At 43.0% G+C, this 16,714-nt stretch overlaps 1 protein-coding gene across 1 annotated transcript in view; it reads right to left on the bottom strand.

The window, feature by feature from the left end:
* Positions 1-16,635, bottom strand: part of LOC108940655 (probable assembly chaperone of rpl4) — a 97,290-nt gene extending 80,655 nt beyond the window's left edge. The window contains exons 1-9 of the mRNA XM_029259984.1: positions 16,560-16,635; positions 16,216-16,435; positions 15,745-15,845; positions 15,507-15,653; positions 13,929-14,078; positions 11,491-11,615; positions 10,602-10,725; positions 8,705-8,815; positions 3,358-3,426 (exon numbers count right to left, since the gene is read on the bottom strand). Coding sequence (XP_029115817.1) covers positions 3,358-3,426; positions 8,705-8,815; positions 10,602-10,725; positions 11,491-11,615; positions 13,929-14,078; positions 15,507-15,653; positions 15,745-15,845; positions 16,216-16,279 — 891 coding nt within the window. The 5' untranslated portion in view covers positions 16,280-16,435; positions 16,560-16,635. The remainder of the gene's footprint in view (positions 1-3,357; positions 3,427-8,704; positions 8,816-10,601; positions 10,726-11,490; positions 11,616-13,928; positions 14,079-15,506; positions 15,654-15,744; positions 15,846-16,215; positions 16,436-16,559) is intronic.
* Between the last annotated feature and the right edge of the window lie 79 nt (positions 16,636-16,714).

Here is a 16,714-nt window from a genome sequence, read left to right as displayed (position 1 = left end):
TCTCCCCCCCGTGAGAACAGTGATAGCAGAGCAGTGATTTACAGTCGACACCCGCTCCCAGCACTAAATCAAACTCAAGTCTCTGCAGCCACACCGAGTTGGGGAACACTGACAACCAGATTTATGAAGCAATCTTTCTGCCTTCGACACATGGTTCTTAAAATATATACGTATGTATAAATTAAAAAAAAAATAAAAAAATAAATAACTCCCCAAATATTCATACGATGGGCGAAACTCGACTGCGGACCTGAGACGGTATTCTGCTTTAATTAGTAAAGCGGCAACGTCTCCAGAAGCCATTATCCTTTAACAGCACATTAATTCTCCTGATGTTCATCTTCCTGGCAGATTAATTACCCTGCTTATAAGAATGAATAAATACAACAATTTAGCTAAAAGCAGTTACGGCAACAGCAGGCTTGTGAGTTCACGGGGGTAATTTTGAGATCTGCGGTTGTTAAGGTAATTAAATCAGACCCCCACATCATTAAAAAGTAACGTCTTCTTTCCGAGTGCCGACTGCTCCCAGCGGGCCGTCCCTCTTGACTGCTGCCGTGCAGCGGGAAACATCCATCTCGGGCTGTCAGTGCCAGCTCGGCCCACACACCTGACCTCTCAGAAGACGACCTGCGACTGCTGTCGAGTTAGCGCCCGATATGGGCTGTAGACTTGACTCAAGAAACTCCGTCCCTCCCAGGCACTGCCCCCTCACCACCCAGCAGCCACAGCCCACTGTCAGTCTCTGGGCTCTAACAAGGTCAGAAGTTACCTTTAACCACTTTCTTTATTTAACGATGGCTTGAGGAGCAGTAAGGAGCCTCACTAGGGGTACATGTATGACTGGTTAAGTCCAATGTGGCCTAGTTGTACCTTAAAAAAGAACTTGATCAACCAGTTATTAACGGAAATTGGATTATTACAGAGTTACAGTGGTCCACACCAGATCCTGGAAGCATAATGCATGACGCAGGATAGTGAACCTGGACAGGTCACCAGTCCATCTCAAGACAATCCTACAGAGACTACATGAACATGCAAATTCCACACAGATTGAGCCAGATGAAAATTAACATGGTTCAGAATCTGTGAGGTACTGGCACTGCCAGCTGCAGCACTGTGTACAAAATCCAGTAAAATATCAGATTGCAAACAGATGGAAATGAGTCGCTGAGGCTCAACAGTAGAAATTAAATACAGGGAGGGTGTCGTGCTCAGTAAACAACAAACCGAGGAGGACATGTAAGGGCATCAGTGGAGCGTGGAGAGGCCGCACAGCCCTGTTGCCTCCCTGACCTGGTCACCCTTGGCCCAGTGTGTCCTGCCACCAGAACCCAGGGGTACATGTGAAGGAGTCAGTGTTTGTGTGGCAAGGTGGAGGGCCGCCATTTGTAACGGTCCACTGCCTTCTCCTCGACCCCGACACTTCCCAGTGGGACACTATGTTGGGGCTCAATGTCAGTGCAGCTGCTGAGGACACAGCAGGTCACAGGGTTAAGAGAGATGATCAAGCCACCTGGACCAGGCAATGGGGTGGCAGAACTCAGCCTGGGGGATCTGAGTGGCACATGGGTGAGGTTTGGGGAGGGGGGCTCATCCTCTTTGCTACACAGCCAAATCCCACTATTGCACTGCCGCTCACTAAATTAAAGCATTGTCTGGGGTCTCAACCCGGCTAAACCATGGTCTAGACTCAGATCACCCAAAAGCCATTCAGATCAGCCCGGTCAGCAGCAGCTCATAAATATTAAGTGAGTGTGGTCAAGTTTAGTCCACAGTAAAGAATAATGCTTTTAAATTCTACTGGCCACAAACAGCAGCGGCAATTGGGTTTGTACTCCATGGGCTGTCAGATTTCCCCTTTTTCTGCAGGCAGCAGTATCCTCTAAAGCCCAAAAAATGAAGAGGGACCAGGATGGAGCCTGAATCCACAAGACATCCCACAAGGTGCTGGTAACATGGACGAACGTTTGAAGAACACCCTGCTGCTTCACTAATCACACAGCTGTAATTGCAGAGATTAAAAAGAGTTAAACAACACAGTGCCTGCGTGTTCTGACTGCATACTGTTGAACAGGTGGGTTTTTCGCACCATTTTCTTCGAGGGTACAGATGACAGACTCATTCAGGATGCAGAAAAATCGCAAAGATGAAATGGAGGAGAGTTATGAAATTGAGACGGAAGAAAACATAATCGACCCGTAACTGCGTGTAAGAAGTCAGTGCCTTTAGACAAACCTTACAAGCTGGACTGAACTGCCATTAGAAGTCAATAATTTACCATCAAAAAGGGCACCCAATAAAAATAATAAAGTCACATAAATGTTATAGAGGCGTCAGTGGAAAATGGTTACAGGCGGCACTGGCGCCAAAGTCAGAGTGGCGCAGAGTGGTTCTTTTGTTAATAATGTTGGGAGTAATTTCATTTTCACAGGGTCAGTGAAGACCAGGTCTACTGGACATCAGAATGGCACCAATCAATGTCGAACTTTCATAGGCGAGAGTGAAGAGGAACGCCAAGATACGACGTGCTGAACCCACCTCGTGTTACGCCATGCAACTAGCGGGCAATTTTTGTCGATCATTACAATTTATCATCATCATCATCATCATTATTACGGTTTTTACTAACCACCTTTGTCCAAGGTGGCATTGGATGCTGTGTTATGATTCCTACAGCATCAATTTAGCACATGTACCCTGATCAAGAGTACCACAGCGGTAGTGGGATTTGTCAGCCCCTTAACCACTACATCACCTACTGTCAAGATATTAACAATTCAGACAGAGCTGTGGTACAACACTGCAACTCAGGAACATGCAGATACTGTTGTCCTACATTTACATTCCCTTCATAATTTAGGAGGTTCACCAGAGTAATGATAATTCCTTCAAAGTTGTTCAACTTCTGGAAAACATAAACCCTTACACAATTTTATCCAAGTCTGTGTACCTAAATAATTTTACATTAAAAACAACTGCTGCAATGCAAGCAGTTTGTAGGGCCATCTGTTTACTGGCCTTTAAGGTTTTTTCCTTTTGAAGTCACAAGAAAATTATTTTACATGTTAAATAATACAGGCTGTAACAAAAATAATACCAAAACGGTAAAACTGCTTGAAATTTTAACTGCTTGCCTCGATATCTGAGTGTCACTGAAGTTGCACAAAATAACATTACACAGAAATAGTTGCTCCAACCAAAGTTGTGTGAACATTGAATCGTTTAACACCAGATTCTGGTCTGTACTGTTTGCAGGGCCACATGATGACAGTCTCCGCACATTATTGCTGATACCAACAATACAACAAATAAGCAATATGTACAAGAGATGTAACTAAAACAGGGCCACCTTACCTCATACTGTTCTGTTTCAACCAGGAGCTTCGCTGTGGTTATCCTAGATTCATAAGGGGGTACCAAATTCTGCAAAAAAAAAAAAAAATCACGATTCACATCAGTTCCAGCTGAAATGGAAATGGTACTGAATTTGCTTGACATTAAAAGAACTGACAAAAGAAAGTTTTAACCAACCCAAGTGTTCAATTATGCGTTTAAAACAAGACGGTCATGGTGTCCTTTAGAAACCCGTCATCAACCAACTGTCAAGATCAAACTGTCCCTAGAATTCTGGACCCCAAATGAACACCAAAAAAAAACAAGTTTAAGATGCATTTTTATTATATTGTCATCATATTATGCATTTTATATATTAATTATCACTATTTGTTTGTTTAGCTGGTACCTTCCTCCAACAGCATCTTCCTTGATTTGCACACTGAGCTACTTTCCAATTCAGGGTGAGTACCTCCATAAAGGCTACTACAGCTCGTGAGATTTGAACCCAGCACCTTGGACTTCAAGGTGACAGCTCTAAACACTGCACCACCTGCTGCTCCTTTTCTATTTTGTTAAACGCATCATGTTAATGTACACAAAGTAAAATTAGAATCCTGGAAAATAATTAAATGCAAGCTTGAATTAAATTATCTAAGCCCTAACAGATGTACAAGGAATATTTTTTTTTTTTTTAAAAAAAAAAAAAAAAAAAAAAAAAAAAACTGACCCCAAAAATGGGGGGGGGGAGGCTCCAGAATATTTCTTTTTTCACTCCAAGCCAATAAAAGGCTATCATCACTGCAGAGCACAATAATGGTTGGTACCCAAGTGTAGCAGGCTGACGAGCGAAGAGTCCTAAAGCCACAGCACTTCTGTGAGCCTCTTGTCCAGGTTGTGTGAAAAACCTGCACTCTGGAGTCACTCGGTGTCCTTACACCTGAAACCCTGCACAAAGCCTGCAAAATTTCCACCTGGATCACTACTGGTGTGGTGCATGCTGGGTAAAATTAAGATAAGCCTCCGGTTGCATTTCCAGATTATTATTAAAAAAAAATTAAAAAAGTACCATCAAGCATGTTGCATATATACAATTCCTGACATATGAAAGGCATGTGGGTGTTTTTTTTCTTTTTGCAACTTCAAAAGTAAAGCAGAAGTGCTGCCCAGTCTACTTGTGTACAAAAGAAAAAAAAACACTTAGTAAATAAATTAAAAAAAAAAAAAAAAAACAAAGAGGATTTCACGTCTGCAAGTTATGTTCTGCTGACGCAAAGACCTTTCTGCAAATTGCTCTGGAGTGCACTGACTTATGAAAAGTCCTACTAAGTGAATTACTGACTTATTATTTCTGACACGAGAACAAAAGTGTTTCAGGCGCACGCTGTGCAGGAGGGCAGGGGAGCCGTTTGGAAGAATAAAAAGAACTGCTTCAAACAAATTTTCTTACTTCAGGTAAGTGTGGGGAAACCGCATCAAAATAAGCAGCAAAGCGAGACATTGTGGGAGAAGGAGCAAATATATAAATCCTCTAAGGACAAACCACGAACCAAAGTCAAATGTGCAATAGCCATTTCGTCAATAATAGGTGTGTTCGTGTGTGTGCGCACGTGCGTGTGTGCATAGTGGCTGAGATTAGCTGCAACTCTCTTGATTGTACAATGTAAAGCACTTAGACACATCCGGCTAGTAAAAATACACCTTCTGAAAATAAGGGACAGCTGGCAGTACAGTGGTTAGAACTGCTGCCTTAGGGCCCAAAAGCTGCAGGTTTGAATCCCACCCCCAGCTACAGTAGCTTACCCTAAACTGTCCCAGTAAAGTTACCCAGCTGTATAAGTATATGTAGAGTAACACTTGTAATGATGACGTATCATGGTGGAGACTAAGGGGTTGCTCCGCCCCCTCGATGCTCGCTCCCGGGCGCGCAGGCTGATATACTTGGCCGTGTACACCTTTTGTACCTCGCACGTTTTGGAGATTACTTTAATGTTGTTTATTTTATTGTAAGGACAGCTGTGTGAAATATGTCAACCATAGTTGCCCACAAGATATTAAAAAGAAGAGCTTCCTTTTGTCCATGTCCATCTGGATTTATATAACTTTACGCCTTTCTGGAATCCACGTGAGGATCTGGGCTAACTCATTAGCTTAGCCGGATCGCTACACACTGTAAGTCTTTTTTGTAAAAAAGTGTTAGATAAAGGGGTGCGGTGGCGCAGTGGGTTAGACCACAGTCCTGCTCTCCGGTGTGTCTGGGGTTCGAGTCCCGCTTGGGGTGCCTTGTGGCGGACTGGCGTCCCGTCCTGGGTGTGTCCCCCTCCCCCTTTGGCCTTATGCCCTGTGTTACCGGGTAGGCTCTGGTTCCCCGTGACCCCGTATGGGACAAGTGGTTCTGAAAGTGTGTGTGTGTGTGTGTGTGTGTGTGTGTTAGATAAATGTAACTCATTTCAGATGTTTGTGCTGAAACCCAATGGAAAAATATCCAAAAGCTGCTCCATTTCAGTGCACATCCAGCAGACTAAACATACACCCTTCAAGCTCATCTCCAACTCACTTGCAATGTTTACATCTTTACAAGGACATTCTTCCTGTGCCCTCGGGAGAGGGACAGTAAAATACGGTGTGTCCTCTGAAAAAACCGCTCGTCTGCAGCAGCTGTGTTCATGTGGTCCTGCTGGGTTTGCAGGCTGGATAAGCTTCTCACCACGTGGGCTACAGGCCATCTGTAGGTTTACTGCTCTCCCTTAAATTATTACTGGTACACTGTTAGTATTCGTTCATTTATCTGACACTTTTCTCCAAAGCAACTGACTATGTGAGATTTGTACACTAAGCTACTTAAAATGATTTACTCATTTATGCTGCTGGGTAATCTTTACCAGAGCAATTCAGGGTAAGTAAATTGATCAAGTGTACTACAGTAGAAGACTGGATTTGAATATGTGCCCTGCGAGTGCAAGACAAGGGGACTAACCACTACTCCCTCTGCTGTGTATTTAAACACACTGTTCATGCATCCATCAGTTTTCAGTAGCCACACCCAGGGGCAAAATTCATGGGGGTATTAAGTTTACCCTAGCATGCACAGCACATGAGGAGGGTGTAATAGTCTCACAAACACAACTCTCTCACACAGAGACACACACACAGTGTGCAACTGCAAGCCATAACTTCAGCAGAAAAGTGTGCCTTTATATAGCTGGAGTAAAGCCACACTAATACTGGGAGATCATACAAATTCTACACAGTCCTCTGAGTTACACTCATCTTTTAGTAGCACAGGGACAAGGAGAGACTCATCAAAGGCCTGCTGCTGGTCTCCTTGTACCTTGCGGGGCCTCCCATTGCACTCGGAAAACAAAGCACACATCGCAAACAGTCGGAAGAAAGACATTTTTGTCCGTCTCAACTGCAATGTCTCCTTTGAAAACAAAGAGTGCATTAAACGCGACGGCCCTCAGCTTGCGCGCATTTTGGGGCAGCAAGGAGGTCACATGTGAAGAGGTGCTGAAGGACCACAGGAAACCTTCTACATCTAATTCGTTGCGATGGTCAGAGACACGACCTTGCAGCTGAAAGCACCAAACACAATGGAAAGGGATTCTTTGGAGACAGCAGCCATCTTTCTCCTCCACTGCTCCCTTATTCACTTTATGCCACTGGATATAAGAACTTTGGGAATAACACAAAAACTCATAAAGGAGGACATTTCTCAGAACTTGGATGCTACTGATGGCCTTCTCTGCAAACCAGCAGCATATTTCAGCTAGAGCAGGAAACAAAAGCCATCATTTCAAAGAATTCTTATGCTTTGAAATTTGTGTTTTCTTCATTAGCGCGTTTATTTACTTTTGCTGCACGAGGTCACCACTGTTTCATATAATACATAAAATTGTACCCACTGGCTCTCCTCTCAGGTGTCCTCACACAAAACATAATTCAGCCCACTTTACACCATACTAGTTTGTTTCATTGTCGCCTTTAATTTCGATACTGAGAGCACATCGCAAACACGCCTACAGGAATTTAAACATACCGTTGCTTGGGTTCTCTTCCACGCACAGTGGGCTGCTCGCTAAACAACCATTTGTTGGATTCCCTCTGATACATGCTGGGATTTCAACAGTTTATGAAGCTTTAGGATTAATGTTGAGCCATCGAATGCTGTTTGACACGTGCTTAGCGTCTGCCAAATCGCCCGCCCCATAGAGCAAATCCCCCCACCCATTGATGTAAACGCACAGCTGGCTGTTACTCATTTCATTTTGTGCATCAAAGGTTGAGATATAAAAACAACTGCATCTATGGATATGGCTGCAGCTAATGCAAAGCTCAACTGTGTATTTCAGAGCATTCCTGATTTTTCAGTAGCAGAGGGCTGGAAGATGCCAGCGCGCAGGTCCCGAAGAATGAGATCTCGAAGCACATCCTTCATCCTCACCTAATCGTTCAGATGGACTATACTGGGTCACTCTACAGCTAGAGTGCAAAATGAATATTTCATAGTGAACGGCTGCTGATGGTATTAATGGTGCCGGGCAGATTAATCAACCTTACGTGACTCCAATTTTCCCCTGTAGCTACTAAGGGCTCTTTTTTTCCTATCAGTGATTTTGCCTCGTATCAATAAACCAGGGCTCTGGCCACAGAGCTGCAAGGGCCAACCCCGTCAGCACACAAACAAAACACATCCCTCTGTGTCAGGGAGCTATCACAGAGACTGACCCAGATAAATGGGGGCGAGGCCAGGCGCAAATGTCTCCGATTTCTGGACGACACCGCAACCCCCATCGATAACCTTGTTGTGTATTTTCCGAATGCGAGCGCCAGTAAAATCAGATGTCAGGCTGCCCAGCCCAAGTTATTTTATTTATTTTTAGAAGACCGGCGCAATTTAGAATTCACTGTGGGTCAGTACTGTTCACTCCATTCCAGACTGTGCTCAAGGTACTGGAAAGGCACATTAAGGCCTAATTTACACAAAACACTGTCATAAACGTTCGCTGTAAAACACATGGCGTAGAGATTAAACAAGGGAAGCCCTGATGTTCAAACCGTTTTACAGCCCTCATTCATAGATGTACTGTATTGATCCTCCACTCTTTGTTGGTTTAGGGATGCAGCTGTTTGCCGTGGGGAGATTTTAAATATATGTTCAAGCTACAGTTCACAGGGCACCACCATTTTTCTTCTGCCTTAGTTTAAGAGGTGAGTGAGGCTAGTGCTGTGCAGGTACGGACCAAATACCCACAAGGCATGTATCCAGGAGGACTGTGAAAGCCAACCCTGTGCTGTGACACACAGATCTAACACTAACCTCTCACAGCTCCACTAGTTCTGCTTTGGCGATCTGTGTCAGCCTCACCTGCAGGTATTCCTCCTTGAGCTCAACACCTCTTTGCTCCTTGTCCAACGCCTCCTGACGCTGTCGGGGAAGCCACGCTGCCACACTCCTCATCAGGTAGTCCTTTCCCTCCTGGAAGGTATGACAGCAACCGTCATTGTCCTGCATAGCTGCCCTGCCCCTTGCTTCACCCCACAAGGTTTCGCCCCCCCATCTGTTCCTCCATTGTCTGAATCGCAGCATGATGTGCTGTGGAACCTCATTAGCTGTCTGCAGAATACCATTCTGCATCCATTTGTCACCATTTCTGCCAGATTATTGTTTTATTTATTAATTTAGCTGATGTTTTTCTCCAAATATGACTTGTAGTGTTAAGCAGTTATACAACAGGGTAATTTTTACTGCATGAGTTCAGGGTAAATACCTGAAATAAAGGGAACTACAGGAGAAGCAGGGATTCATGCCTTCCTATGCAATGCAGCAGTTCTAACCAATACGCCACCTGCTGCCCCAGGGTGACAGAATGGATTGCTTTCAATAAATAAAATTCAGTTAAACTGCTGGAGCTGCTGCAAGTTTGCTCTGTACTGGTGCAGTTGTTTATTGAACGTGTTCTTCCAAAGCAGCTCACAGAGCTTCCATCGCTTCCTATTCTCAGGGGGCACATCTGGAGAGAGCTGCTAAAGGTAATGAGATCAAAGACCTTGACAGTGATCAAAACAGGAAAAGAAAATATGTTGTGTGTGAGAAATCTACACCAGCGGTCAGAAGGCCATATATATTGTTAGGTTTCAAGGTAATCTGACCAGAAGTGAATGAATGCAGGTGACTATGACTGACACACACAATGGATTAAAGAGGACAGGACACGAGGCTCACCAATGGAGTATTCCAGCACAATTACGACTAGTTAAGTGATCAAATACTTTTTCCTTAAAGTACTTTGCCATCCTCTGCCTTCTAAAAGCATCACAGGGAAATATATATGGCACAATTGATGAATAATTTCACACATCAACAGAATATCTTCCGGGAATATTGATTTCCTACATTGTACATTCATAATATCATTGATAAACAATTACCGTGGCAAGTGATTTGCAGCTTTACAGTCACATATTCTTCCAATCAAAGTGAACAGAGTCACATCACTGTAATTCTAATAATAATAGAACCGTGTGAACACTTACGAAGGCACAAGGTATGAATTTATTTGTTTGTCAGTTGCCATGGTCATGAATTGGGTTTTTACCTCCTGCCTGCATGAGCAAATTTCAGTTTCTAGCAATGTGTTTAATTAACTGGACTGTGGGAGCAGAAGTGAGGTTGCGGAGGGCTGCATGTAATCTGCAGCAAAGGCCTGCTTTTAATTGCTTTAAGCACTTGTACACAGGGGCTTGTATGCAGAGCAGAAGGGGCATTCCAGTAGCCCTGATTATGGCCAAAGCCAAAGGTGGGAAAGTCTCATAGTAAAACCTAAGCAATTTGGGAAGTATTTAATGCCAAGGGAGAGTGCCAACAGGTGCTGTTCACCATTTGTTCTACTTCAAACCGGATAAATTTTTTTTTTTAATTATGTTTTGAGGCAGGAAGTGGACCTGTGACTCAAAGGTAACAGACTGAACTCCTAAGAGGAGCCCTGCGGTTTAACTCTTCAGCAAAGTATTTAGTCTGAATTGCTTCAGTAAAAATAGCCAGCAGTACAAAAATAACACTTTAAGCCGCATAAGTCACACTGGATAAAAGCACCTAAGTGACTGAACAAACATGGCACAAGTGCAGGAAAGAAATCTAAAGTTTATTACTGCAGTAATAATATGGTTGTGTTGTACATGAACACAGTCATTTCTCCTTTAACTGCAAAGCTGAGTGATGAGTCAAAAAAGGGAGGAAAGGAGACAAAGAGTAGCTTGGTCACCTGAACCTTCTCCACACTGAACAGGTAACTGGCCATCAGCTGCAGGGCCTCAGGATTCTCTGGGTCATACTGCAAGGCTTTGTCGATGGCCTCCTTGCACTGATCTGCAGCGCCATCCTGCATGCTGCCGTAGGACAGGAAGTTCATGACAGACACAGAAGGGGGCATTACTTCACCAAACCACTTGCGCAGAATGAGTTACGTATGGCAAGTGCCCAAAGGGCAGGTTCTCTATTTGACTTGATGGTTTACAAGAACAACAGCAGGGTCGCTATGGGCCATGGCTCTTACAAGTTAACTGCTTGAGATATTTGACAGATTCCTCAACTTTTTGCCCATTTCTATTCCTTAAGATGTCCATTGTGTCTAATGGAAGAGGGAGCTTTAGGAGCTGCAGGCTGAGTAGTCTCTCAGAAACCAACACCAATAGAGCCCTCAAAATGATACCTTCTTGCTTCACTTCCCCAGAATGCAGAGCACAGCTTTGTCTGTATAGTAGGAAGTGATACTTTTTTAGCTCTCTGCTGCTTACTCTAAGATGCCCAACACTTCCTCCCTCAGCCATTCCATGAATAACAATCGTCCAGTTCCATCCTAAGTGCTATTCATACCCACAATACAGGTAGAGCTGCCATTTAAAAAAAAAAAAAAAAAAAAACTACCCTACAAAAACAAATTTAAACGATCAAAACAGAAAATGTCACATAAGGCCAAATTATGTGATTTGAATCTAAGCTCATTTTTGCCAGAATTTGTGAAATTTTCATGAACCCCAACAGTGAGACAGCTGCTTGGTGGCACACTCACTTTCTTGATGGAGGGTGACTGAGGGAGGCAGTGGGACAGAATACAAATTCCGCAGATGAGGAACACGGGACAGCAGGGTTACCACAGGTCGGTGAAAAAGATCTCTGCCAGTGAGCAGAAGGCCACGCAGACGTCCTTCGGCGTCACGTCCGATTCACGGTCCACAGGGTCCGGGGAAGCTGCGGCCATCGCACCCACCAAGGCTGCCTAGGGGAGGAGTGTTGGAGCGTTACAGGCACAGTCTCGACCTCACCGTGCTCTCAAACATCACAAAATCAAGAAGCTAACAGGAAAGGAATGACTTCAAATGGGAAAACGTAGGTCCCAAGACTTCTGACTGCATCAAAATTACAAAAACAATATCTCTTCATTTAGCTGAAGCCTTTTATCCAAAGCAGCATACACTGATCTACCCATTTGTACAAGGTCATTTTTACTTTACCAATACAGTGCAAATACCTTGATCAAAGGTACTACAGCAGAATGGGGACTTTGAACTGTGGTTCTTCAAGTGCACGGTGACGGCTCTAACAACTACTCTGCTGCTGTCCCAAATATAAGGCCCAAAATAATGTTCTGTACTGCTAAATACCACTTAACACTATGCCATCCAATGTACAAAATTCATAACGTAATTCATCAACAGCTCTCAATGCTGTTATGAGCACACTGAGTTTTATCAGACTGACCTTGCAATTAACATGCCTTGATCTAATGCACAACAAAATCAAAATAATGATAATCAGAAAGCAATATATGGCTAAGTTTTACTCACTGGACGGTCCATCAGTGGTGAAAACATTAAGCTACAATTGTGATATTAATGTATTACTATACCAATTACGTCAGGTGTCAGAAATTAGAGTCCAATCCTTTACTCATAGGATTTGATAAATTACAAAACTTAGCTTAATCAATCCTTTACTAACCCCCAATACCAATTTATTTTGTCTTGCTACCTTTACATAAAGGGGTCATTTCATGCCAGCAAATGCAGAAAGTTTTACGATATTGCTGGTACAACAGCAAACTATTCTTCGACACGAATTCTGCTTGACAACTGAAAAGTCTGGAGCCCTCAACTCAATCAAGAGAGCTCATTTACACACAAGGGTCTGCCAGCACTGCGACAGAGAAACCTGACCCAATAAATCTATTGAATGAATAAGAATCATCATTTCACCGCTGGCCCTTTGGTTTTTCCATTAAAGGAATTACTTTAGGCTCTCAGCACTCACTGTTTTTTATTCATTTCTTTTAAAAAAAAAAAAAAAAAGTTGAGCTCATTCAATCATTATTTCAATACAACTTATCAGTATGTCTTTTTACACAATTCTTTCTTGACCAGTAAACTCCACAGTCACCTTCCACTGCCTATTCATTAAATCCAGCTGAGAGAAAACTGAGTAATAAGCTATTATAGGTAGTTGTTTCATAGAATTAAAATTCATATTCAGACTGAAGTCAGTGAACACACCCATCTTACTCCCATATTAAAAAACTATCAATACAGTGATTCCTCGCAGCACCACTTATTACTTGGGTTACACTGCTAACTGGTGTTCATCTAAGGAACTACATGTGTGTCATTTACATTATTTATTCAGTTAGCTGACCCTTTTCTCCAAAGCCACTTACAATATTAAGCTACCTACATTTATTCACCCATTTAAACTGCTGAGCAATTTTACCAGAATGATCTTAATGTAAGTACCTTTCCCAAAAGCACTACAGCAGTAGATAAGATTTGAACCTACAACCTTGGGATTCAAAGGCAGCAGCACTATCCACTAAACTATGTTAAACTCCCAAGAACACACAAGAGCAATGAGAAAATAATGTTCAACTCTAATCATATACACCTAAAAAAATAATACAGCCAAAAATAGATTAAGTATTGCTCATTATCACCATTCCATTTGTCAAAATGTGCAACACATGCAACGTGACAGGGATGTGTGGGTGCCATGGTTACTATGACAGACGTGTGGCATTTGCAAGATTTTCTCGAGGGGAGAAAAATGCAGCGAAGCAGCATGACCAGGTGCTAATGCCTCACTGAAGATTTCATTAAAGGCAATAATGAAAGACCAGAGAACACGCGGTGTTTTGAACTGGGGTCTCAAGCTCAATTCCTGGCAGATTGCGTGTATGCAAATCATCCCACCAAACCATTTCCATTTATTAAACTATTAGTACCAACATTTTAATATTTTTGACACTTTAATTTGAATTCACTGCCATTATTTCGGTGTATATTTGAGGGCATACTTTAACACATTGATACAAACAGTGCAAATGAAGCACCAACTGAATCAACTATTTCAGGATACTACGTTAACATAAAAACCACAATACATACGCATGAGACACACGTCCTGCCATGATTTCACTTTCCAGCAACCAGATAAATTGGTGACATATCTTGTCCCCAAAATGAAGACTCAAATATTATATTAACCATTTACTGGAGCTCTTGGTTTGAGAAAACAAAGAAGGCAGTGGAAGAGAAGAACTTACTGTCTGGGTCTGTTCATCCAGCTTGTGGAGCATGACCTCAATGCCTTTGCTGAAGTACTGTATGGCTTCTGTGCCCGTGTGCATCTGGCCCAGGTACATGTACTTACTGTGGCCCTCCTCTGGACTGAGCTCCACGGCTTTCAGGAACATCTGACAGACCGTCAAGGAGAAGACGAGCATGCACTAGGCTGCGAGGTTTACGGACAAGCCTAAACGTACTGCAGTAACTGTACAGAATGGTCAAGTGTGCCCTGGTCTAGAGTAAAACTGACTTTACAGTGTACTGCAGAGACACATCACATCTACAGTGAGTCCAGAAGCATATGCAGATTTATACCAGTTAGGAACTACCACACTGATACATAGCTTTTTTGATCACATCTACCACTGCAAATTGGTTGTTGAAATACAAACCGGTTACTAACTCAATGGCTTTACCATGCTTAAAGACTTAAATTCTTCAACTACTATTTTAAAGACAGCGCTACAATTTTGTATATATTAGCACAGAGAGAGACCAAATTATAGTAAGATGTATAGTAAACGTGTAGTTCTTAAAAACTTGAAAAATCTACAGAACTGTCTCTAACTCACTGAAGTGACTAAAAATTTTAAAAATACACACACACACACACACACACATTTTCTGAACCGCTTGTCCCATACGGGGTCGCGAGGAACTGGAGCCTAACCCAGCAACACAGGGCGCAAGGCCGGAGGGGGAGGGGACACACCCAGGACGGGACGCCAGTCCGTCACAAGGCACCCCGAGCGGGACTCCAACCTCAGACCCACCAGAGAGCAGGACCCGGTCCAACCCGCCGCGTCACCACGCCCCCCTTCCGAACATGTACACACACATTTTCTGAACCGCTTGTCCCAGACGGGGTCGCGGGGAACCGGAGCCTAAGCCGGCAACACAGGGCACAAGGCTGGAGCAGGAGGGGACACACCCAGGACCCGCAAGCGGGATTCGAACCTCAGACCCACCGGAGAGCAGGCCCCGGTCCAACCCACTGCGCCACCGCGCCCCCCGTCACACAACACTTTATTATATATAAATGCATTAATATACTACGTTCATAAAGAACAATCACATCTGCTGTACAGAAATATTTACATTTATTCACTTAGCAGATGCTTTTCTCCAAAGTGACTTACAATGACTACTATGTAGTGTTACTAGCCCACACACCCTATTCACCAAGGTGATGTACACTGCTAGATGCACTATTTACAATGGGTCACTCATCCATACATCCGTGAAACACGCTCTCTCAGTGTCACTCACACACTATTAACGAGAACATAGCTATTGATAAAAACAAATTCAACTAGTCAATCAACTTTTCAGAACCTTTATCCCTGCCAGTGAGTAACATTAGAAAAATCCTCTGCTATTCATCCGAAAACATGTTTTAGTAATTAAATGTGTACAAACACAATTTAAAAATTTACTAAAGTGAAGCACGTCACAAAGGTGTCCCAATCTGTTTCTTCTCGTTGCCAATCATACACATAACTGACGATTTGACTGTTCTGTTCAGTTTTCTACGTTTCCACAGGGTGAAAGGATATTCCTTTGGCTTTGTCAACATCCCCCAGTTCGGCACAGATGTTTCCCAGCATGTCGAGGATTTTAAGATTTGTGGGATTGATGTCTAAGGCACGTTGGCAGAACATCTGAGCCATCTCAAAGTTGAAGTTATCCATGCATTCTTCAGTCTGAAAGAAAGAAAATGTGTGTGCCTTGCATGTTATCAATTACACTGAGAGTTTGTGCAAAAGTATCACCCAGAAACAGATGCTTCCCTACCTTTTCAAGCAGCTGCTCTATACTGTATTTTTCCGATGTTTTTTTCTTTGCTTTTTCCTTCATTCTAAGTTTCATCCTTTCCTCTGCTGATAGTCTGGTGTCTGAAACAGCAGATATGTTCATTATATAGCTTTTATTTTACAGAACATTATGACAATTTCATGTTACCTACCCCTCTCACCCCACATCAATTATAATATTAAAGAAAGCAGTTCTGCCCAGGTACATGCCATGATAACGAACAAGAATTAAACATATAAGTTTTGGTGTGCAAGCTCAGGTAGTCAAGCCTACCAACAACACAGGCTAGCCAGGTGAAAAACAACACGTGTGTAAACATGCACAACAAGACTGTCACAAGGGTGATTCAGTCAGCATGAGTTCCACGTGGAAATCACAATACTTCAAACTTGGTCTTGGACCAACTTGTCAAAGTATCTCATTCTAAGTAAGTCATAAAGGACGAACTACCGGTGGAGCGCTTCTCTCTCTTCTGTGATTTGTTTTTCTTCTTAGCCTTCGCCTGTCCTCCCATGTTCCCGTTCAGAAGGCAGTGTTTAGAGGGTTTGTTTCACTGAACACTGTAGCTGTACTGGAAACTGGAAACCGGAAATGGGGCGCGCCACGTGCATGTCGACTCCACTACGGATCTTCTTGAGGGCCAAACCGATTGGAGGCGTTTCATATTCCACTAGAACGGTCATCGTGTGGAAAAAATAAAAATAAAGGGAAAGAAAACATACCCCACTGCCTTCCTAATACACTTTATAATAAAGTAATAAATGAAGAAAGTGGAGACGACTAATAATACTCACTCTTTGATGTACCCCTCTTGACTTTCTACAGTAAAAATTACATTCCCGTCAAATGGGTCATACTGCAACAAGTTGCTTCAGATATATATACATATCTTAATAATGACATGTTGAAATCAATCTGTCAGATTAACCTTATGGTATGAGCACCCGCC

Source organism: Scleropages formosus, chromosome 18 (assembly GCF_900964775.1).
Source record: "Scleropages formosus chromosome 18, fSclFor1.1, whole genome shotgun sequence".
Taxonomy (NCBI): domain Eukaryota; kingdom Metazoa; phylum Chordata; class Actinopteri; order Osteoglossiformes; family Osteoglossidae; genus Scleropages; species Scleropages formosus.
Note: the sequence above shows the minus strand (reverse complement) of the source record. Positions and strands in the feature narration are given on the sequence as shown.